Source organism: Topomyia yanbarensis, chromosome 2 (genome assembly GCF_030247195.1).
Source record: "Topomyia yanbarensis strain Yona2022 chromosome 2, ASM3024719v1, whole genome shotgun sequence".
Lineage (NCBI taxonomy): Eukaryota > Metazoa > Arthropoda > Insecta > Diptera > Culicidae > Topomyia > Topomyia yanbarensis.
Window position 1 is genome coordinate 204569151 of NC_080671.1, and position 23858 is coordinate 204593008.

Sequence of the window (23858 nt, forward strand, 5' to 3'; positions counted from 1 at the left end):
CACTGGAATTTCCCATATAAATCGGTACAATCGTAATACCTCAGAGGCTAAAAACTATTGAAATGGTCACCAAATTACTTCTAATCGCAGATCTAGATCACTGATTGCCAATCAAACATTCTTTGAATATATTGTCCACTATCGACGACTCCGGAATTCCGGGCATATTCCACAATTAAAGTCACATCGGTTCATCGGTGATGACTGAACCGATTTTCTCAAACCAAGTCTCAAATGGAAGGCAAAATATGCAGTTGAGTATTGCGTCGCCGCCCCTCCCCCCCGCCTTGCCCTTCCGCCTCCATCCTTCATCACTCCCCTCCTCTTAGACCACCCTCACGCCCGCATTTCCTTCATCCACCCCGTATACCGAAATAAGATGAAGGATTTTTGACGCATCCTCCACTCCCACTCTACTAACCCCCCATTCCCTACATGTTCAAACCCATTCCACCAACCTTTCCAAATTATAATCACATGAAGATAACATTGAACTCATGCTTATTAAGCTAATTAAATATTATTCTTTTGCCTTTCTTATATAGAAAGGTTATGCAATTGCTCCAAAAACCGACTTTCTAACCGAGGCCCGAAGAGCCGAGTCTCATATAACATACGACTCAATTCGCCAAGATCGCAAAATATCTGTGTGTATGTATGTGTGTATGTATGTATGGATGTATGTATGTATGAATGTATGTATGTATGTATGTATGTATGTATGTATGTATGTATGTATGTATGTATGTATACATACATACATACATACATATGTATGTGTGTGTATGTGCGGATTTGTTAACAAAATGTCCACATCGGTTTCTCGGAGATGGCTGGTTACAAAACAAAATTTGTTGATTTGTCCACATCGGTTTCTCGGAATTTTCTGAACCGATTTTGACAAACTTAATTTTAAATGAAAGGTCCATCAGCTGCTGTTGAATTTTGTGTGGATCCGAGTTCTGGTTCCTGAATTACAGGGTGATACGTACGATCACGCAGCAAATCCCGATTCTAACGAATTCTGCGATGGATGTAAAAAGGTGATTTTTTTTCCAAAATGTACACAAGTGTTGAATTTGTAGATCTAGGTCCCCAACAGTCATTCAAAGGCTCTTTGGTCACACTGGCCACCATCGACGGATCCTGAAGTATCCAAATTCAGAATAACGGTTATATTGGTTTCTCGAAAATGGCTAGACCGATTTGATCAACTTAGTCTCAAATTAAAGGTGTTGCGTCCCCGGAAACTGATATTAAATTCCATCTCCATCCGACTTCCGGCTCCGGAGTTACGGGTTGTGGAGTGCGATGACATAGAAAACTCCGATTCAAACCGATACCGCGATGAATGCAAAAAGGTGCTTTTATATATACTTACCAAGTGTAATAAGAATGAAAGACATTTCCATAATGTTATATTGTACGAACCAGCTATTGTATCATTGTTTGGAGAAATGAGAAAGGCACAATTGCACCTCTAGGTGGATTACAACAGGTTTTTTATATACGGGAAACATATGCGCGTATTTCCAGCACGAGGGGAAAATTCCCTTCGATAAATACAGTTGGAAAATGAGACGAAGTGGAGACAGCCAACGATCGACATGATGCTTCAAAAGAACGGACGGTATTCCATCGGGTCCCGGTTTATGAGTTGACTTCCACTGGAGGGCTGCTCGGGTAATCATTGCATCGTCTACATTCATTTGACTAAAAGTCTGTGTTTGCAAAGGGATGTTTCTGGCGGCGGCGGCAATATGCTCATGAGGTAAAATTTCAGCATTGAAAACACTGGTGAACGTAATGGAGAAGAGACGACAGATTTCATGTTATCGGTACCCATTTCTCCGTTCAAAGTCATCGTCGACGGGAGCCCAGACTCTTTGCGTTGTTCGTTGATATATTTCCAAAACGAATTTGGATTCGATTTGAGTTTACGATGAACATTGCCTTTATGATGCGAGTAACAACGTTTGCTTACTTTTTTGTACTCGATGTTAAGCCTCACATAATAGTTCCTGAGTGGCATAGTGCGATATTTTGTAAATTTTCTTAAGGCGGCTTGCTTTACTGTTTTAAGTCGCCGTAACTCAGCGGATTGCCACGGCGGTTGTACCCCATTTCGGTTTACCTTCTTCGGAATGAATCTATCGATGATATACCCCATGACATGTGTGAAGGTCTGCTCTGCTTGTTCGACATCATTGCTATCGAGAATGCGGTCCCAGTCAAACTCTACTAGAAAAACCTCGATGCTGCGATGGTCTGCATTGCGATAGTCGTAGAAAACCGGGTCAGGAATTATCTCAGCTACACGGAGTCGTTTTCGATTCATCACGACACCGAGAGGCGGGTGATGGGGGACAACTTTCACCAATGGAGCTGGCGCGGCATAAATAGTTGGAGAAACGTCCTGGGCGCTTACGAAGCAGAGGTCCAAACTACGGCCATTTTCGTTAACCACGTCATTGATTTGAAAAAAGCTGTGTTGTAGCTGTCGAGAAGGTTGATTGAACTTGCATGAAACACGGAATTGTTAGGGTCAGGATACAGGAAGCCACTATGAGATGGTTGCCACGACAGTCGAGAAAATTAAAATCGCCCAGAATACCTATTTCGTCGACTAGAGTCATACGTGTCATAACATGCGAGATTGACTGGATGTGAGCATCGATCAACATACAGTCATGAATGCGATCCGGTGGGAAAAAAACTGCACATAGAAAAAGGGTTCGGTTACCAAGCTCAATAGCTACCATTTAGCTACTGCACTCGGATAATCTCTAGCTAGAGATTCCATGAGCCATTTAGCTTCAATTTCCGTGAGCCATTCACATCCTAGCTTTGGCGCGATCTACTCGTTTAGTCCCCGCGGAGGTAACCTCTCCACACTCCAGCTGAAAGCTCCCCGACAGCAGAGTTTCGCTCGATACCGATACCCGTTTCGTTGAGCGGTGGTAGGATTTCTCTCGGCACCGATGTCCGCTTAGTGAGCCAATTATCCCCGGCGGTTGAACTGGCCTACTCAACGGGCATACCGGTAGGTGCCGAGGCCTGTCGCCAACTTTCACTACTAATAACTTAAGAAATATTATCAGAAGATAACTTTTTCAAAAGGACTTAAAGTTTTTAAGTCGCTGTTGTGCTATCTTATGATATACGCCATTTTGATAAAATCGGGACATATATTTTTCTGTTCTTTTAATAAAGCGAAGCTCTTAAAATATTCTTCTTTGGTCCTTAGATATATCCTCGCAACTTTTTATGATTATTTACTTTAAGTTCCCCTTAGGGGGCCTGACAGTGCAAAACTTAAAAAAAATATATTTTTATTTTTTATTTTATCAATAGTAATTTTTGAAAGGCTTATGATCAATAGTATTTATTTTAGATATTTCTTTTTAAATTATCCTAATATAATATAATCTAATTAAAATATAGAAATCAAGAACTTTTTCTAACTAACGAACACCCCATACCACATACCACAAAAAATACAATGTTGGAAATATACACAAGCTAGGCCAAGGAAGCGATAAATTGACCGACAAATCATCTTAAATCTTCATTACCTTTTCCTCATAATCAATTTAAGGCAAAATGATACTAGCGAAGAATGAATTAAAACTTTTTTCAGATTCATTTCAAAAGTTTTGATCAATCACTATTCGTTATTTTGTTTCCAGGTGTAATTTACGGTTTCAAAGGACTGATACTGGTGTTTGGTTTGTTTCTTGCCTACGAAACCCGATCGCTCAAAGTAAAGCAGATCAACGACTCTCGGTATGTTGGTATGAGTATCTACAATGTTGTGGTCCTCTGTCTGATCACTGCTCCGGTAGCAATGGTGATCGCATCTCAGCAAGATGCCTCATTTGCATTCGTCGCCCTGGCAGTTATTTTCTGCTGCTTTCTTAGCATGCTGTTGATATTTGTGCCAAAGGTTTGAACACAGTGGAGTAGATCAGGGCACGCTGATATAAATGCTTTCTTCTATGTTTCTCAGGTAATCGAAGTTTTACGGCATCCAAAGGATAAAGTCGAATCGAAATTTAGCAACGAAACTGGTATATCTAAGGAGGATGAAGAACGCTACGAAAAGCTAGTTACAGAGAATGATGACCTGCAGAAATTAATTGCTCAAGTGAGAAAATCAGCACATATAAATTTGTTTCAGTTTCTAACACACAGTATTTTCTATTGCAACAGAAAGAAGAAAAAATCCGAATATTGAAACTGCGATTGTCAGAGAAGGAATCGGCAGCAAAAAATGCTCCAACGCAGTTTGGCGATCCTCACACCGGAAACAACAACGCTCAATTCAGCAACAATCAGTTGACAGTGGCTGCATCAACAGGAGTCGCACAAGGTAAGAAATCATTAGTGGTCTCGATACAAGCCGATCACACGACTACTTCCGATTTCGACAGTGCCATTGGAGGCGGACTGTCAATAAACACCCGTTCTTCTAGGACTAGTCAATCCGATAATGACTTTTCGGAGAGTTATTTGTAGTATTGAGAGAATGCTGTAGGATAGATTTAATGTGTTTGTTAGTTTACCACTAGGTATACATATCAGGAAGTATTTTGTACTATCATAAATTTATATTTACAAATCTTTGCTGGATGGTGATTTTGGTCACATTAAGAAAGACGTATCTGCAAATGCACACAAAAAATATTAATTTTTATTTTGCACGAAGTTTGCTATAAACAAATTTTAGCGTGATTATTAGAAATATATAAGTTGCTAAAATGTATGTATGTGTACCAGTATGTATGTTAACATCGCTGGTAAGGTAAGAAGGTAAAGCGATGAGCTCATTGGCCAATTTTCCAGGCCAGGATTATCAATGCTAGCATAATTGTAACAGTAATCCTGTAATTGTCTTGCTTGCTAAGTGTCGGCTGCGAATTCTGTTGAAGCGGAAGAAAAATTAGTCGAAGGATTATAATGCTAAAACTTTTTTTCTATATGATAGATAACACATATGATTACACTTATGCATTAAACCGACATAAACAAGTTAAAAACTGAGAAAATCATGCTTGATGTATAACAATTATCATATGTATTTATGTAACAAATTAGTTCGCAACCTGATGCAAAATACTAATTCCTGATCAATATTATTAATTATTCTTTATAGTAAAGCCACCTAACTAACTAACATTTTGAAACAATATCAACTACTAGCCGGCCCTACGAGGCGCTTGCAGACTTCCAATAACCGCATACGGACATTGTGTTCGAACAAGGGTAATGTGATAATGCCTTGTAAATCAATACAACTTTCTATGTCGTAGAACTAGCCCATTAATTGTGCAAACCGATTTTTTATCAGCTGCCGGAAACGTTAGTAGTGCAAACATTCCTCCCAATTGACCTATCGACCCCAATGTCTCCTATAAGCAGATCGTCACCTCTCCCTCTCATCGATCGGGCCAAATCTCTCTAATTATCTATTTTTGGGTCGAGTGGACTGCGCCCAAGGCTTGGGATATTTATTATCACTGCTATATAGGAGACATTGGGGGTCGATAGGTCAATTGGGAGGAATTGGAGGCTGCAGCGGTGATCACGATACTATTGAGAATATATGATGACATCATCACAGTTCCTCGATGGCGGAGTGGTTAACGCACCCAACTATAGACTGGGAGATCGCAGGTTCGATTCCTGCTTGAGGACATATCTTTTCTCGGTGTTTCCAATAAAAAAGTGAATTTTCATCGTTTCTTCATTCTCACCGTTCCGGTCATTCTTTCTCTGTCTGTTTTCCAGTGGACACGTTCAAAAAAATCCTATTTTCATTAGTTTTCTAGAGCAAGTCCCACATTCTTCCCGAGAATTACAAAATTGTTCTGCTTAAATTTTATGTATCTTTTTAGTCCAACAAAAACACCTTTAACAGGCCGACAATGGCACCCGGCTACCCGTCTATTGAAAGCTCGCAACTATGGCATTTTTGACCGATTTGGTCACGTTTGGATGTTTTGGATTGAGAAACTAATCAACTTTTAGAATCTATAAAATGAACCCGCTGAATGTATCTGTTACCCGGTAATCCAGATTTCAGAAGAAATGTTTTAGTACTGGGATTTGTAATTCGTAAATTATAATAAAATCCTAGCAATATACGGTAGACGGCCCTTGGAAACCAGATGAATTTATCTGGTTCATTTCTACAGTGTCTAAAAGTAGAAGCCTTTGAATTCAAAACAACCAAAAGTGTCCTAAACGGTTAAAAATATGATAATTATGAGCATTTTAGTTTTTCGGGTACCCGGATACCCTTGCGGCCTGTTACGGGGTAAATATATTCATATAAGTCCCCCTCCCGCATCATCAGTTTTATTTCCTCAAAAGATATTCTTGCTGATATTCCAAGATGTTACTAAATAACATTTTGCAGCTTAGGGAAGAACACTGGAACGTCCTAATGTACCCGGGTACTCTACCGGACACATCACGGTTAAAAAAACCACCTCTTATATTGTAGGGCACGGTGGCGAGTTGTGAACATTGTTTTGTTTTCGGGGCATAACTACCCTAAGCATTGGTCGATTTGCAATATTTGAACTGATATTTGTAAAGGACTCCCTAATACATCCACAAGCTGAAGCTGTTTAAAATAATCAATATCTTGTTTGAGATAGGTCAGATTGCGTAAAATACGTGGAATAGGCATTGTTCAGTTTGGTGGGGAGTTGTGAACCATCACAAAAAGTAAGAGAAACGGAATATTGTTGTGATTTATTTTTAGTAAGCCTATAGACGATAAATTTTAAGATAATTCTAAACTATAGACGAGTTGGAGAAGTGATCTGATTCGCAATAGATAGGTGACAATTGATTCGCACTAAATCTCGGTGACGGCGGTTGGTATAATCCTGTTCTTCGGATAAAATTACTAATGATAGAGTGAAGTCATAACAGTAGAAACATTTAACAGTAGTTACCACATTTTTATCATTTATAGATTAGCGGTGTTCACAACTCCCCATAGTTCACAACTCACCACCGTTCCTACATATGTGCAAACGGAATGATGCTTCTAGTTTGTTTTTGCCTTTTGCCATTCAATTGTCAACATGGTGTCAAAGTAAAAGGACCGGGGAATCAAAATATTTCACACGCATAAGAAAAATCCAAAATACTCCTAAGCGAATTTGGCAAAATCCCTGAAATTCCAAATCGACCGTTACAAATATTATTAATGTTTTCGGCGAACCTCTGACGACTGCTAGGACATTAGGATCAGAAGAAATGTCACACATAAGGGAAACGAGCCGGGCTGTCAACGTACAAAATTACAGTGACACTTATTCGAGATTGTAAGCAAAACACCACAACTGAAGGAAGAACGCGTAAGTTATACAAACATTGCGATTGAGTCCTGATTAGCAATGAAACATGCATCAAAGCGGATTTCACGAAGCTCCCATGCCAAGAATTTTTCACATTTACCGGAAAAGTTTAGGCAGAATAAGTTTCCCAAAAAAATATTTGATTTGGCAGGCGTTTTGCACATCTGGAAAAAAAATTCGCGGCAACTGGTACTGCCAATCAAGATATTTATGTCAGGTAAAGTTGGCAAAAACGCTTGTTGACTTTTTTAAGGAACACAATTGTTCCGTGCTGCTTTGACCAGACTTAATTTCCTGTCACTACGGCAAAATGGTTTAGGAATTTAGCGCTAGAGGAGTTCAAATCGCCAGTCTATACAAAGGGAAACAAGTGAGCCGTCGATAAACAGAGTGAAACTACACCAGCAAATACTGTTTCTAAACTTTTCGAGCAGAGAGAGAATTTGGAACGTCGCGCTCCGATTTTACTGTCTCTTTGGGTAAACTGAACTACAACATTACAATCGAAAAATGGGTTCATTTAGAATGAACAGTAGTATTTTTATTAGAATCAATCCTACCACACAGATCGAGAGATATCGGTTGTCGTTGGAGATGGCAGGCACCCATATCTTCGTCAAGAATACCTAACTTGTGGCTGTCGAATTTACTGCTTTACTTGCATGATATACAGCTAGTGCTGAGCACTCTATGGATGTCCTCCGTAGATAATATCATAACATTACGGCTTTCTCTATCATCAGTTTCAGTTGTGTGTATTCCCGAAAAAGTGCTCGGTGACCTGTGAAGGATCTTGGAATAAGTTTGGATTCTGAACCGTTATGTTTCCAACAAAAATATCAGGCGAATTTGGACACTTCTTGATGATTTGGATTCAGGAACTGATTCAGATTTAAAACCTGTGAAGATGAATCGGATCTGATTCTCAGTAATCCTGATTTACTCAAGTATGTTCCAGTACTACGATTTTTAAATTTTAATAGGATCATACGCGAGACGTAGTCGATCATTAGATTCTCATTAAATTTTTACAAACTTACAATGTTCCACGAATGTGTTCAGTAGAAGAATACCTTTATAAATATATAGTGTTCTCATGAATTGATTGATGAGGTGATTTTTTCAGAATTTATTTTCAATTTTAACCGATTTTCCATACTAATTTCCATATAAACTTTGAAATTTTTGGAGGGTCCGTAGACACATCCGATCGGTACCAAAATTTGCACAATTACTAAGGGCCATAAAAGGAATCAGTAGAGCCTGGTGGAGCTAAAAGTCAAAAATTGAACCAGTCTAATCCCCACTCATCGATAGATTCCTCCTCATTTTCCTGGTTGACCATTTGGGGCAACGGATTGTTTTCGGGTGTTTGAGCAAAGTTAACCCGCATAAAGAGAGTCTCTAGACGAGCCTACACCGCGTAATAGAAACCTCTCATTTCTGGGGGTGCCGTTAAAGTAGCTGACAGCTAAGAGCCAAGATATTCATTACAAGATATTTTTGAACAAATCAACATGAACGTCGAAGCTTGAATATAACGGGACAATATTATGTTCCAATTACCACTCCAATTTATTATCATTGATATGTATGGCACCATCATTACCCTACAAAGAATTTTTGACCGAGTCACTACACCTTTCGATGCCAATACGCCTCGAAAACTGTGTGTACGATTTTCAACATTTGTTTTATAAATCTGTTAACAAGGTTTGATTCTGTTTATATCGTTTTATTACTGCATTACGGCATACCATGAGGAAGCCATCTCGGTCCAGTAATATTCCTCCTCTACTTTAATGACGTCAATATCACATTACAAGGACCCCGCCTTTCTTTCGCCGACGACATGAAATTTTTTCAACAAATACGGGATAAAACCGATGCCGAGCTTCTTCAGAGGGAACTGGACAGCTTTAGTACGTGCTGTGATCTAAACAGAATGGTTTTGAACCCGAGCAAATGCTCAATCGTTACGTTCACGCGGAAAACGCCATCCGACTCAGTTTAACTACCATTTCTTTGGCTCGAGCATTCCAAGACACTCTCACATCAAAGATCTTGGAGTCATCGTGGATAAGGCATCACGACAGCTTGGGTTCGTCTTCCGAATAGCGAAAAACTTCAGGGGCGTATATTGTCTTAAATCGCTTTACTGCGCGTTGGTCCGCTCAACGTGAGAATATTGTTCTGCTGTTTGGAATCCGTACTACCAGAACGGGATTGACAGAATCGAGGCTATCCAACGCAGGTTCATACGATTCGCCCTTCGGCATCTCCCATGGAGAAACAGATTTCAGCTGCCGAGCTATGAAAACCGTTGCCAGCTAATACACCTCGATACACTCAGCATTCGGAGGGACTGCTCTCGAGTCCTGTTCGTCTCGGACTTACTCTCTGCCAGAGTGGATTGCCCTACAATCCTCGCACGTCTGGATCTTCAAGCCCGCGTTCGAGCTCTACGTAATAACTCTCTTCTGCGAGTTCCGTTCAGGAGAACCAACTATGGTTGCCAGAGCGCTGTTACCGGACTCCAGCGAATTTTTAACAGTATGGCGACGTCCTTTGACTTCAACCGGACGCGGAATACGATAAAAGCGAAAATGTTGTCAATTTTAAAATGTAATTAGTTTAAGCAACCACCATTGGGGCCAAGGGGTCTGTTGGTGAAGGTAATAATAAACATAAACATTACTATTGTTATTTTTAGTGGAACTTTGGAATGCATGTACATGTAGAGTGACCAGACGGCCTGGGCATGTTTTGGTTTTTAACTAATTGTCTAATATTCTGTGAACTCTGGTTTTTCTCTACTAAGCCTAATATCTTTGGCTTTATTCACTCTTGTCTCGGAAGTAGTCATGACCGACTGCTATCATAGCTGCAACGTAAACTCACTCATAAATAGCAAAAAAATATTTACATGCATAATCCAATATACTCGAATTTTCCAATTGTACCGTCTTTTTAATATCTCAGTAGTGCCTCGTTATTTATTTTTCCAATTTCCATTCCTTACATGGCCTGCTCCAAATTAGCTCAATAAGTGTTGCCCTGTGATAAAAATTGTGTATATGATGAAGTTCATCCAAATTATTTCATTTTACTTTACTTTTGAACCAGTAAATAAGCGATTATACGAGAAAAATAATGAAAACATGAATTTTTGAATATGCAGTATTATTTTCAAAACAAATTGACATTCTAAAATTTCTGGCTAGATTGGGTTTTTTAAAAAGGATAAGTGTAAATAGCAAAACGAATATTTTACTCTGCCGTCCCCTGATGCAACATTAACAAGCAAATGTTGTCTCCTAACGGTGTAAGGTGTCTTCAATGGCTTACTGGAATTTTATCTTATAGCTTTTCAATCACAAAATTCTCGACATTCTCGACGGATATTGAATAGTGTGATTGATATCTACTTGAGATTGCTTTTGATTCGACATGTTTTAAGGAAGAGAGATCAATACAACCGAAAACAATCAAAAATACATGCATTCAAAAAAATATAGCATGATCAAAAATTGATTTCAATGATGTAGGGTAAATGATCTTGAGTGGGACAATTTGTTGTTTTTTCTGCAGTATCGTCGAAACATATCTTAAGATTAGGAAAATATTTTAGCAAAAACGTATTAGATGACAGGTAAAACTAATAATTTTGATAATTTATGGAGTGAAATTTAAATTAAACTGTGATTGGAACCAGAATAACAGTTTTACTGACTAAAGAATATTGATCAGGAGTAGAAATGTGTTTATTTTGAATGGGACTAAAAATAATTTTGATTATGACTATAATTTCTTCTCGATCATGATTATTTGTAGTGCGACTTAATATCCAAAACCGTTAAAAAGTCGGTTTTGAGAGCAATTGCAATACCTTTCCATTCAGAAAGGCAAAACATAATTATACTTTATTTAAAATCTAATTCATGACATTTTCCGTAGTGTTTTCAATCTATTTAAATGAAAATGTAGTAGTGTTTGCTCACATTAGTATATATAAAACTTCAATTTTCGAGCGTTTTATCATAAGCAAGCTTTTTCAACAAAGCTCACTCAAGGTGACATAATGTATCAGAAATAGGGTTCGTCGCGGTAGCGGTAATTACCGCAACCGCGCGGGGTTTCCTGGACCCGCGCCGCAAAATCTGCGGTGTGGTGAGACACTTTTTCCCGCAGATGCGGTGCGGGAAAGAGCATTTACTGCGCGGTTTTACCGCAACCGCACAGCAAAAAAATAAAGCCTCACATTTGCATTAAAAAGTGGTTTAAAACTAGGACTTTAACCATTTGAGAAGGACGCAACTAGATTTATTTTCTTAGCAAATGCTGCACTGTTAGGAAAACCCCTCTGTCAGAACGTTCGAGTTTTACTTTTCACCCTACAATAGAGAAACAAAAAAAACTTTGAATTGGCATAATAATTGGAGAAAAAATCGAAATATAATAAATATTCGACTTGTCGCTGCTTGATTTCTCACATTTTAGTTATTCTAAATTGAAAAACAGACTGCTATTACGAAAGAAAATCTAGCTGCGTCCGAAATAATTTGACGCTATTATTTTTACGACATATTTTGGACACTAGTTATTTTATACTTCTAAGTAAAACTTCACAAGTTAACCATTTCAAACACATAAAATGCAAGATCCAAATAGATACAAAATTATTAGATCAATTAAAAACAATAAATTTGTACTCTTAAATCCAATTTAAAAGTGCATCAATTCTCCCGATTCCTGTTGGAACACGTGGAATTATGAATCGTTTTCGATATCAATTTTTCAACTGTGAATTTTGATTAATTTAAAGAGATTAGAGATGGACTAATTGTGGTGGAACTTAAACACAACCCAAAGAATATAATTATCTTCATCAAACCAAACGAATTTGGAGTAATTGGCAGTAAAGGAGTAATTGTCAGTAAAGGAGACAAATGTGTGAAAAGCGTCCAGAATAAGGAGGGGTCCAAATTAGGCTGATTTTCTATCTTTCGTTCATCAACATCGTATCTTCTTTGATCGCTGTGTAAACAAAATGTGAATTTTTCCACGGTCAATTTTATTGGACTCTTTCTCAAAAAGTATCCTACATAACTTTTTTCGCGTACTTTCATTCAAATTTACGATAATTTTTTACCAAATTAAGTCCTAATATTTTTCAGTTAAGACTATTTTGTAGCTTCTTTTGAGTAAAGTTATTCGAAGTTAGTGTACCAAACCCTACTTCCATAAATCTTTATTCGAGCTCGATCTAATTTGGTGGATGATATGACACCTAGAATTTAGTAGCAACTTTTTTCTCGCTCCATTCTCGACATTTTTCTATTTTTCAAAAACTTTCGCTCGTTACAAACTAGCAACAAAATTCAACAGTTCGGTGAAACGCTCATATCGAATAACTTTTTACAGCAACTCGCTAACCACACTTCCAACCCTCTACTTCCATAACATTAACAGTAGAAACCAAAGTTTTTATTTTTCCGCCGATTGTGCCTATCATCCGGAGCAAAAGTTACATGCATATGAAAAAGTGCTTTGGGTGGCATCGCTCGAAAACGCGAATAGCAAACGTAGCTGAATATTCCCAAAGGAGGTGAACTGAAGGTTTATTATCATCTCCCATGAAATAAATGATTATTTGTTGGGAGAATTAATATATGCTTAAAAAAATTAAAAAAAGATTTGGAAATGCCTATCCGAGCTAAATATTTCTGGAAAGATTAATCATTTCAAAAATAGCTCAAAAATTTGGACACCAACAATTGAAAATGTTTTCGGGATTTTTTTTCAGGATATCAAGCAAAACAACATTAATCTATTATTATTGAACAATAAGCATTAATCGCAGTTTGTGCTTTGGCCTCAATAATGTCCATAATTCAATCATTCTACAAATATTTAATAAGAGTCCCACATTTTAGTTTTGAATACTCTTCTCCCGTCTCATTTAATGACAATAATCGCTATGACAAAATATTTTCATTCTATACCCAAATCGTTGTGGCAAATCTAGTCGAAATGACATTGTTTAAATTTTAGTAGAATTTTTGGGAAAAAGGAAGGTGATGTCGAGTTCATCGATATGTGAGCTACAACAAAACAGTTATTGATGGCGTATCCATAGACTACTATTTCTTAAAACCTCGGAAAATGAACGAGGAAACTCTAATTTCAATAAGACGCAATGTGGGGTTAGCTTTTTTGGACGTAAACTAGTACTTGGGTTGGTTGCCTCCATGGTCAACTTTGACTGCTAACAGCAAAAAATCTAAAGATTATTTTAAAATTTCTCAAATGACAGTGGATTACTTAGAACTATACAAAAATATCGATTTCGGAAAAAAAATGTGGGTTAGCTCCTTTTGGACGCCAGCCATTCACTTCTATTTAACGATGTACCCTATTTACAAGAGAATTCAGTTACTATCTAAATAAAAGTCAATGTTTATATGTATTTTCGGACTCCCAAACGGCTTGTCGATTGCCGGAAAAATTTATACGTAGTATACAATTGTTATGGAGCGCGTTTGTTTGCTATTGGTTGGCGATTATCTACTCGCCAGATGGCGCTTCGGAACAAATTGTGTTTTACTCCTATTTCGTTGAAAGTCGCAGCAACGCGCGACGGGTATTAGCTAGTTTCCAATAAAATCAGCACGGCTTGAGCTATGCTAGGAAATACCAGAACCACTGTGTTTGCAACAATTTTTTAGCATTCTATTTCGATATAAATTACGAATGGAATAGTAATTTTCGATTTCTCATGTTCTTTTTTGTCAAGGAATTCAAGCTATGTTGCTGAATACCTTTTCAGATATATTGTTCGCATAAAACTGCATCTAATCGTTTTAACTAATCGGAAATCAATGCAACGAAACACCAACAAAGATTCAAAAAGTATATCACAGTTGATATTGATAAGATTTTTGTAAACAACACTGTTTAAAAAAATAATGTGCATATCATAAATCATTTGCAAATAAATTTAATTCTATTCTTATTAACATTGCGTTTTAATTAATTCCAAAACAATGTTCCAAGAAACATAGTTAGACTACGAGCCAAACCTGTCCAATAATTTTCAGGTGAGTGATACCCAATTCGAAATTAGGCAACCACTATAAATATTGCTTGCTGACACATGCATGCTTCATCCAATTGCGCACAATTCTTTCAATGTAGCCGTTCGAAAATACTAACACTTTTCGGATTTTCACATTCTTACAAAATCTCATCTAAGAAAAAATTGGATTTAATTTCTGTTTGGACTAAGAAGCATTTATATCAAAATAAAATGCGAAACATTGTCATTCTGCACTAGCGGGTTTTTGACTAACGTTCCAGTTTTATCTTTTTAACAACTTGAACCTAACCCAGATTTTAGAATCTATGTTAAATGTTTATGTTTATCTCATCTTAACCGGACCTGTTTTGAAAAAAGTTCCAAATCAGCTATTTTATCAAGTTACAGCTGCCAAAATAGTCATTGAATTGTGACTAAGAATTCGAGCAACGAGCTTCGGTAACCGTCTAAAGAAATAATATACAAATCAATCTTCTATCGAGTTATAAGAATTTGAACTATTTCGACAAATATGATATGTTCTTCTTGGCTGGTTAGGGATAAAAAAGTCAACAAAACTTGGTAAGGACGAATAGACACATACAGTAGCGAAAAAACGAGCTAGCGAATAAAAAGTCGAAAGTTGGAACTACCTGCTATCTGAGATAAGGGAAACAAGTAAGTTCGGAATAGTAACGCTAGAGGAGCTGATTGGCGAAGGACAACGATGTGGTTTTGTTTCGAAGTGGCGAACGCATGTACGAAAACGTACATAGGAGTGAGGACTAGCACCATGAGGGTGGTGTGTATAATCGAGAGGTTTCCTATCAGTGGTAATACACAATCTTCGAACGAGGATGAGAATCCTCTTCTTCAACATAGTCATCAACGTGCATAACTTCAACTGCGGTAGCGATGACACTGTAAATATTTACACTTAGCTTAAGCGATCGTAACTAACATCCTGACCGAAAGGATTGATGCCAATCCAGTCATTCGCCAAGTTATCGGCTTTGCAAATTGCGCAACACTGCGTCGGGTGAGATGCCGCACTCTCTACTTCTCGTATATAGTGTTACTTTAGTACGGTAATGTGATATCCTAAGTTTGTCTTTCGAAGAATTACAACACTTAAACTGTAAATTAATCCTTATTATTAACCAACAAAAATATTATTAATGAATATGCGCGCACAGTTGCATGATGCATTCTGATCATGAGCACGGTGATCTATAATGTCAGAAGAAAATGGGATATGGGATAGATGCCGCATCAAAACTACTAAAATGTATGTACTATAATTATTTCACTTCGGTATGTCATTAAATGATCATTTGCGCTAGGCATTGGTTCTTAATAAAATATATCCACAAACTAACGGACCTAACACAGTATCGTATGGGATTATGAGTCTATTGATCTATATATTCGAACGGGCAATGCGTGTGGTTACTTCGGTTTATTCTTAAATGTTTCAAGCACTAATTTTCGTGAACACATTGATTTGTAGAGATGTCAATTTTGGGGTAAAAACGAAAATTTCAAGGAAATAATGAAGCTTTCAAAAATAAACCTAAGTTATACAAATTTATTGTACGGAGAAACCGTCACACTGATTTTAAGGAACACCTGCCAACACATAGATATATATCGCTCTTACAAATATAGATAAATAGTACCCTTAATAAAGTTACTACAACTTAACTGTTACACAAGGTTGCGAAAGAAAAATATTTTTATAATGCTGAACAATTTTTTTTTCTAGAAATGAGAATACCCCTTTAAGGGGTTATATACAAAGTTGTGGTGAAAAAGTGCACTAAATTCGTGAAATTGTTTTATACAAATTCCTTTTGAAAAAGCGAAAGACAGTTCGTTGGTAGTACTATTGAAGTTCAAAAAAACAAGCTGAATTAAAAAATATATTCAAGATTGCCGGAAGCTTGGCAGAGGTTTGCGGTGAATGCTCTCCAAGCCGAACTGCTCAACTGAAATCAAAAAAGTAAAAAGATTATTGAAGAAAAATGTATTGTGGTGTACTTGAACAGATTCGTATCCCAATAAAAAAAATTTCCTACAAAAAACATGTTGACCAAAAAATTGAGTGTGGTGGTGTTTGTGTTAACTTCATTCGCGGAAGAACCAGCGCGCTGCGAACGGCTGTAGTTTGAAATCTGTAGCTCCGATCTGGATGAAATTTCGTACAGATATTTTCAAAAGTATGTACTTTCAGAATATTCAATAAAAAAAATTCATTTTTTTTTTAGTTCCAACTTTGCATACCTTAAGAAAAGTGAAAGTGCTAAACGATTAATATGAGAAAATATCAAACTTCATCAAACTCAGCTGAAGACACCTAATCACAAAAACATCAACAAGAGCTAAAAAATAATTTTGTTCGCCATTTTTCAGTTTGTGAAAACCACCACCCGCACATGCAACATCTCTCCTTAATTGACCTTATTTTTAAATGTTCGAGGAAATTTGATGAATTCTTTTTATAACAAAACCCATTTCACAGTATTTCAGATACTTGTCGAAATGACTAAAAATGATTTCATCAAATATTGAATGGTTTACTTTGATGCAGAATCGAATTTACCCTATAGTTTCAATTCTTGAACAAAATCAAACCTGCATCAAAGTAAACCAAACGATATATTATTAAATAATTTTTAACAATTGATACAAGTATCTAAAATGCACTGAAATGATTTTGTAATGAAAAAAAATCATCAAATTTCCACGAATATTTAAAAAAAAGTCTAATCGGGATGTAGAAAGTGCGGCATCTCACCCGCCGCTGCAACTCTCCCCGAAGTTACCCTATCTGACGTTTATAATACGCATACCACGATCTCATATTTATATTCTACCGTTCTCCTCGAAAGCGGTTTGCTTCCCTTCCAATTCAAGTGTCTAAACGTTATGTCAAAATATGAAAGTCGTCAAAAATATATAAATGTTCAAGTTTTCAATTTTGTCACAATGCAGTATACCCTGAGTGTACCGAAAACTTTTACCGAGTTTTAGTCGAAACCACTTTTTTTGAGCTGGCCGAAAATGTAACTCCAACAAACGATTTATGTTCGTTCTAAAATTTTCACAGTGTATTCAAAATTACTTTTTCCTGCGACGTACGCAGGATTTAATTTTTTATTGAATTTCTTTTTAATGCAATTTTGTGAAGTTTATATGATATTTTTAGCGCTGTCTAAAAAAACTCGTCGGCGGTAAAATGTCATACAGTTGCCACCTTATGATGCAATTACTTGAAAACATTAGTACATGTACTAAAAATCGCATTTTACAGGATCTCGATTCATCTCTTCATTGCGTCAAGAAAAATTTCTGAAACATGTCTATTTTCGTACTCTACTATACTTAATTACGGTTGGGTACACTTTTTAGAATTGCATTCCAGATAATCTCCAACATTCAACCATTCGCCCAGTAAAAGGTATGGGCTTGTTTACGTTATTTATTGACATATTATCGAAATGTATCATTCAAAGTATATACAAACAGAATCTGTGTATTATTCTTACTTGTTGTCAAACTTTGTTTTTGTCACTTTCTAATCACACGCACACATATGTACACTCGATTATGTTCTATTTATTGGACAGGCACTGGTTTAACTGGTTTAATTTCTATTCTCTTTTCAGATCTTCGTGATGAGCGAATATGAAAATTAAGTCAATTTACAGCCACGTGATAGTTACTAGTTCTAGTAAGAGGAAATAACTTTTTATGAAAGAAAACTACAGACAATTCAACGCAATGATCAGTGCAACAGCGAAGACGGCATGACGGTATATCACCCAACGACGAAAACAAAACTTAGTGTGTAAATAGAAAGTAATTCATCAGATTGTTGTACATCATTCTCGTCCTGTTTTTTCTACGAAATGTTGAAGTTTTGTACAAACGTGTTTTAGCGTACGTATTTGAAAATGGTCGTGACTAAAAATTGCAAATAATTAATGCATTCGATTCTAAAAATCTTTAGACGATCTTTTGTAAATAGTGATTTTAACAAAGACACATTTGACACATTATAAGTGAAATGAGATTGTTTTAGCAGTTTTGTTCTTAAATAATGAAACGTTGGTAATGTAGCACCGAGATCGTTTTGTACTAGTAATGAAAAATGGAAGCTACAAAGAAATTATACTACAGGCTTGTGAAGATTTATAGGACAAATTTAGAAATAGTTCAAACTAGCTAGAACGATATTTAGAAATTATCAATAACGAATGGTTAGATAACTATTAACAAGGAATTTATCAGATTATTAAGTAAAATTGATAGACAGTGTAAATAAGATATATAACAAAAGTGACAAATGGAAACGATCCAAAATAATCAGCACGTGTAAAAGCGAAAACCATTAGGCCCCATTTGTAAGTTCCAGTAGTTTAATCAGCCGGTGCTCATCACCCTCATCGGCCATTTATGCTACCGCTCAAGTGTATCTTGCTCACCGACGGTACACAGCAAAACGTAGGAACATTAGCGATTAGATCTGTTTAGAAAGTGCCAGCGCAGCCAAAAAAGCCAAAGGGGTATTACGAGGAATGAAGGTCCATTACCACGGCTGGGATTATCTATGATTAGAACGCTTTATAATGACTACCTTAATTAGTTCGCGCAATATAATTTGAATTCTATCCACAATCGATGTTGGAACAACGAGCAGCAAAATGCTGGCCTCAAAGTAAAGGCGATTATAGAAAGAGTGGTGGGGGATGCTTCAAAGTGCAATTGAATGCGGCCACACGTTTTTTGTACACCATTCGACCAATAAGGGTTGTAGTGTAAAACATGGTTGGATCTACTCAATTTACTATGACCTCGGACTGCGCCTGTTTTTATTATACAAGCTAGGGTGTCATTTGTTTTAAGAATTAGAATAAGTAAAATGTGAGAAAAAAATCGCCCGCAAGCAGAATTTGAACATGCTTCCTTTAGAATTCCACGCAATTGCACAGAAAAAAAACATATTTTGTAATTTTAAGTTCATTTTCATGCACATATTTGGAGCATGAATATAAATGTAAAATTAAGTTCCACCACAAATACACGCGACTTGTCGTGCTTTATTCAACGATTTTTATTATAATTTTACATTGCTGTAAAATGAATAACACGTAATATTACACGAATAAAAGTGTAAAATTGTATGCTTTTTGATGCTCCAATTGAGTACATTAATTTTAATGTAATTTTCAATCAAATTTCTGATTCAATCCTTGTATGTTTACATTCGTATTGATTTACATGTCGTTCAAATTTCATTATTTTTTGTGTGTGTGTGTGCTACCAATTAATGTATATTGTAGGGGAACCTGGGGCTATTCAGACCTACCTAAGCAAATCTCCCTTTCAAGTGGATAGATGTGAAATAATTTATCGGTCAAATGCCCTAATTGTTAGTTTGAAACCTCAGCTACATATTGGTGCGATAAAAGTTCGTTCGTCGATTGTCGCATCATGTATTTTGTTGTTGTGATGTGTGCAAACGTGTGCGCTGCCGCAAGCCGCTGAAAGGCGGTTGATGGAATAGGGGATCGGAATAGCTCCGTATGCTCAATTCGCACAAAAGTGGTGAGCGTCTTGAAAATATCTATGTTTTCACCCAAACAAAAATCATTCCATAAAATAAGAGCCTCAAGCTTTCCAAACCAATTACCTGTTATTTTTCACTTTCATTTGTTACTATAATCACGGTTTTGCCATTATTTTTGCTTTTTGGACGGCAAAAAATTGAAACTCGTTCAATCCCTTTTCCAAACAAACTGATGATTCAGCTGTCAAAATTAATGTTTTTTAATGAATATGTACGACAGTTAGAAAGTCTTATGATTTCCTGAGAAATCGAGGGGGTTCGAAATACTCCCACGATCCATATAGCCCCGGGCCTTCTATGGTCCTGTAACAGAGATCAATCCACTATCTACAAGTTGCATAGCCGCGCAAGTTACCCGAGCAAAGTCCAACATCAAAATTACAGCAAATAGACAACATATTTTGATATCAAGCATCAAATTGAAATCTTATTTTGATATCAGTTTTAACTTTTTCAGATATGACATCATATTTTGATCTCATTTTGATGTGCTTACATTTTTAGAAAAATATGTTTGTTTCTATTTCTTTGACAAACATCAAATTGATTCCTTATTTTGTTATCAATGAAATATTTCACCATCTCAATAAGTTTTCAATTTGCTTTCACTGATAGCATAAATAGTTTTCTGTTTGATGTCATAGTGCAATTTTTCTGCTTTCGATTTTGATCTTTTAACCGTTAAAACGACCAAAATGATAACAACCTGAGCAATCATTCCCTACTACATCACAACATCAAGTTTAGTTCTCAATTTGTTATCAGACTCTTTCCTGGTATACATTGTCAATGCTTTTATAAATATTATTTCTGAAAAAAAAGTTGTTAAGAGACGAGTTTGGACATGAGCCTTGGAGAAGATCCAAATCGTCATTGACGAATCACCCTGCTACTCCTACATTGTTTAGTATGACCTCGAAGCAATCATCACAACACCTCGTCATGCAATATATTTCTTTTCGAATTATATTTGATTTCCTTTGGACAAACTCAAACTTTGGACTTTGGATTTGTAGATTATGGACTTCTACTTTTTAATGAAATAGAGCTTTAATGCGTAATCATATATAAACAAAGCAAAAGTCGCAGTCCTTCCGAATGTTTTCACAATAAATTAACAAGTTTTTAAATTTTTTTGAGCGCATTGAAAAAAGTTATGAATTTGAAGTGGCAGCACTTCCGATCAATCGTTCACTCAGTCTTTACGCATGAATTCTTTAAAATATTGCCAGAGTAGAAACATTTCACGTAATGATTTTGACGTCACATTCTAATAACTTTGCCATGCACGTGTGTGAATTCTGCCGCCAAAAATACACCCATTCAATCAGTGTAGCGTCATCTATAAAGGACTAGATGATGAAGCAGAATTCTTGCACCACAATTAATTCAGAGAAAGCCCTGTGCAATTTTTTTTTTATTTCATTCCGAGTTCAAATATATATATATATATATATATATATATATATATATATATATATATATATATATATATATATATATATATATATATATATATATATATATATATATATATATATATATATATATATATATATATATATATATATATATATATATATATATATATATATATATATATATATATATATATATATATATATATATATATATATATATATATATATATATATATATATATGTATATATATATATATATATATATATGTATATATATATATATATATATATATATATATATATATATATATATATATATATATATATATATATATATATATATATATATATATATATATATATATATATATATATATATATTACTACAGAAACTTGAAATCTCTTGTGGGTGAACTAGAGCTATCGGAAAAAAACCGTTTTATCCACCTAGTGGACTACGATTCCATGGCTGGTTATGTTGAATATAATGGTGGAAATGTCTATTACATATTCAGTGCGATTTACACATACGTACAATGAATCGACAGCTACAAACTTGAGTTGCTATGTGTCGATGCTGAAATACTTGAAATCAGCGGCGGATTTAAGAGAAGGGGTCAAGGGTTTGGAGCCCGCCAAAATGTTCAAATTGTTAAGAAATTTCAAATTAGTTTCTCAACTCAAAATCATTTCAAACCAAATTTTTCACTGGTTTAGAAGAAAGGCAAAAACTCGTATTTAACATATGATCTATGGATCCAATTACCATTTGAATTAGCAGTGTTCCGAAAAGTTTGGTTACCACGCAACTGAAATATACAATTAGAGATATCAATCTCTTGAAGCTCTTTACCGATCGCATTACTTCCTGCTGATCTGTACGGTCATGAGGCATGGGCGTTGAAGTACTCGATGACATATTAGTAAGAAGAATGGCTCAGGCGCATTAGCCACGAACTGTACTAAGTATGCTAACATGCTGATGGCAAACTATAGTTGGTTGAGCTTATAGCGTAGTCCAGCTAAAGTAATGCTTAGCATAGAAACTGTAATAGGTCACCAACTTCAGGGCAGACCTCGCCCTCGCTAGGTGTGTGCATTCGAGAAAGATGCGCATGCGGTGAGTGCGAGACTGCAGAATGTTCTTCAGAAGTTTTTATGAGAGCTAAATATGAAGATCTAGAGTACCCAATATTTCAAGGGTCTAAAATACCTGTTGAACGAAGTAAATAACATTGATTTTTTTAACACAAGTAGTGTAATGTAAACGTTCTTTTAATTTTAGGATGCTTGAAATAAATTTCAACACATATTTTCAAACTAATCATGAAATTTTGAGAAAAGTAGTGTAATCTATTTGATCGAAGCTTAAGGGTTTATATATGGTAAAGTGCGAAAAAAAGGGAAAATTTCGAATTTTTGTAAAAGTATATAGCAATATTTTGTTTAATTTTTGTTATACTGCTTGAGTAATACAATGTCTAATCAGCTTGAGTACATGAAAAAAAATAATATTGTTATAACAATTCCCGCAAAACTCGTTTATTTTAAAGAGGCTTGCCGTAATTATGGTTCCAGTCCAACAGTTCTGCTGAAAGCATAAAAGCAAACAAATAACATTAATACATTTAGGGATTTGTGACGTCCTTGTACGATTCTTCGAACAAAAAATTTTATTTGCAAATGGGGACGATTTTTCCAAAAAGGCCACTTTTTCCATTTGAAAAAAAAAATATTATTAAAAAATTCATAACATTGATAAAAAAACGTAGATGAAAAAATGAAACCGTTCAAGGAAACGTAGATATTTTTTTTAATCGCTTGAAAACTTTATCGGCAGTCCTAGTCTCTATGTTATTTTCTGCTATTTTTCGACAAACCTAGTCTCCGTGTTTCTGGCCAGGGAAGCAAATTTTCGTAAGGAACAAGTATTCGAGTATTTCAATATAGTCCTCAATGTGTTAAAATGCATCGTTCTAAAATCTCAATCCCAGCCACGGTAATGAAAAATGATAGATAATTTAAAATAATACATTGTTCCGGCAGGTACAAAAATATTCCGGTCATTCAGACCTATGATGATTATGAGCTCATATTGAACGATACAACAAGTGTTCGGAAACAGCGACCCTTTGAGTTGATCAGTACCTAATTTTAAAATAAATCTCAATTATTATCCAAGACAGTTGTATTTTGCTTATGTTGATAACAGAAAAATCACAGGAACCCCGTTTTATTTCAAAACATTACGTTATTTAAATGAAACCGACGGACACATCTGCTGAATACTGAATAATTGTTAAACTTCAATACATGTAAGATTTATAATTTGTTGCAAATACAAAAAAGT

At 35.8% G+C, this 23858-nt stretch overlaps 1 protein-coding gene and 1 non-coding gene across 2 annotated transcripts in view; both read left to right on the forward strand.

Annotated features, from left to right (window-relative positions):
* LOC131682747 (gamma-aminobutyric acid type B receptor subunit 1) overlaps positions 1-21515 on the forward strand; it is a 508949-nt gene extending 487434 nt beyond the window's left edge. The window contains exons 14-17 of the mRNA XM_058964464.1: positions 3690-3946; positions 4010-4147; positions 4213-4372; positions 18123-21515. Coding sequence (XP_058820447.1) covers positions 3690-3946; positions 4010-4147; positions 4213-4372; positions 18123-18145 — 578 coding nt within the window. The 3' untranslated portion in view covers positions 18146-21515. The remainder of the gene's footprint in view (positions 1-3689; positions 3947-4009; positions 4148-4212; positions 4373-18122) is intronic.
* Trnay-aua (transfer RNA tyrosine (anticodon AUA)) lies at positions 5625-5697 on the forward strand. Its single transcript has one exon. It is a non-coding gene; the product is annotated as a tRNA-Tyr (tRNA).
* Positions 21516-23858: the final 2343 nt, after the last annotated feature.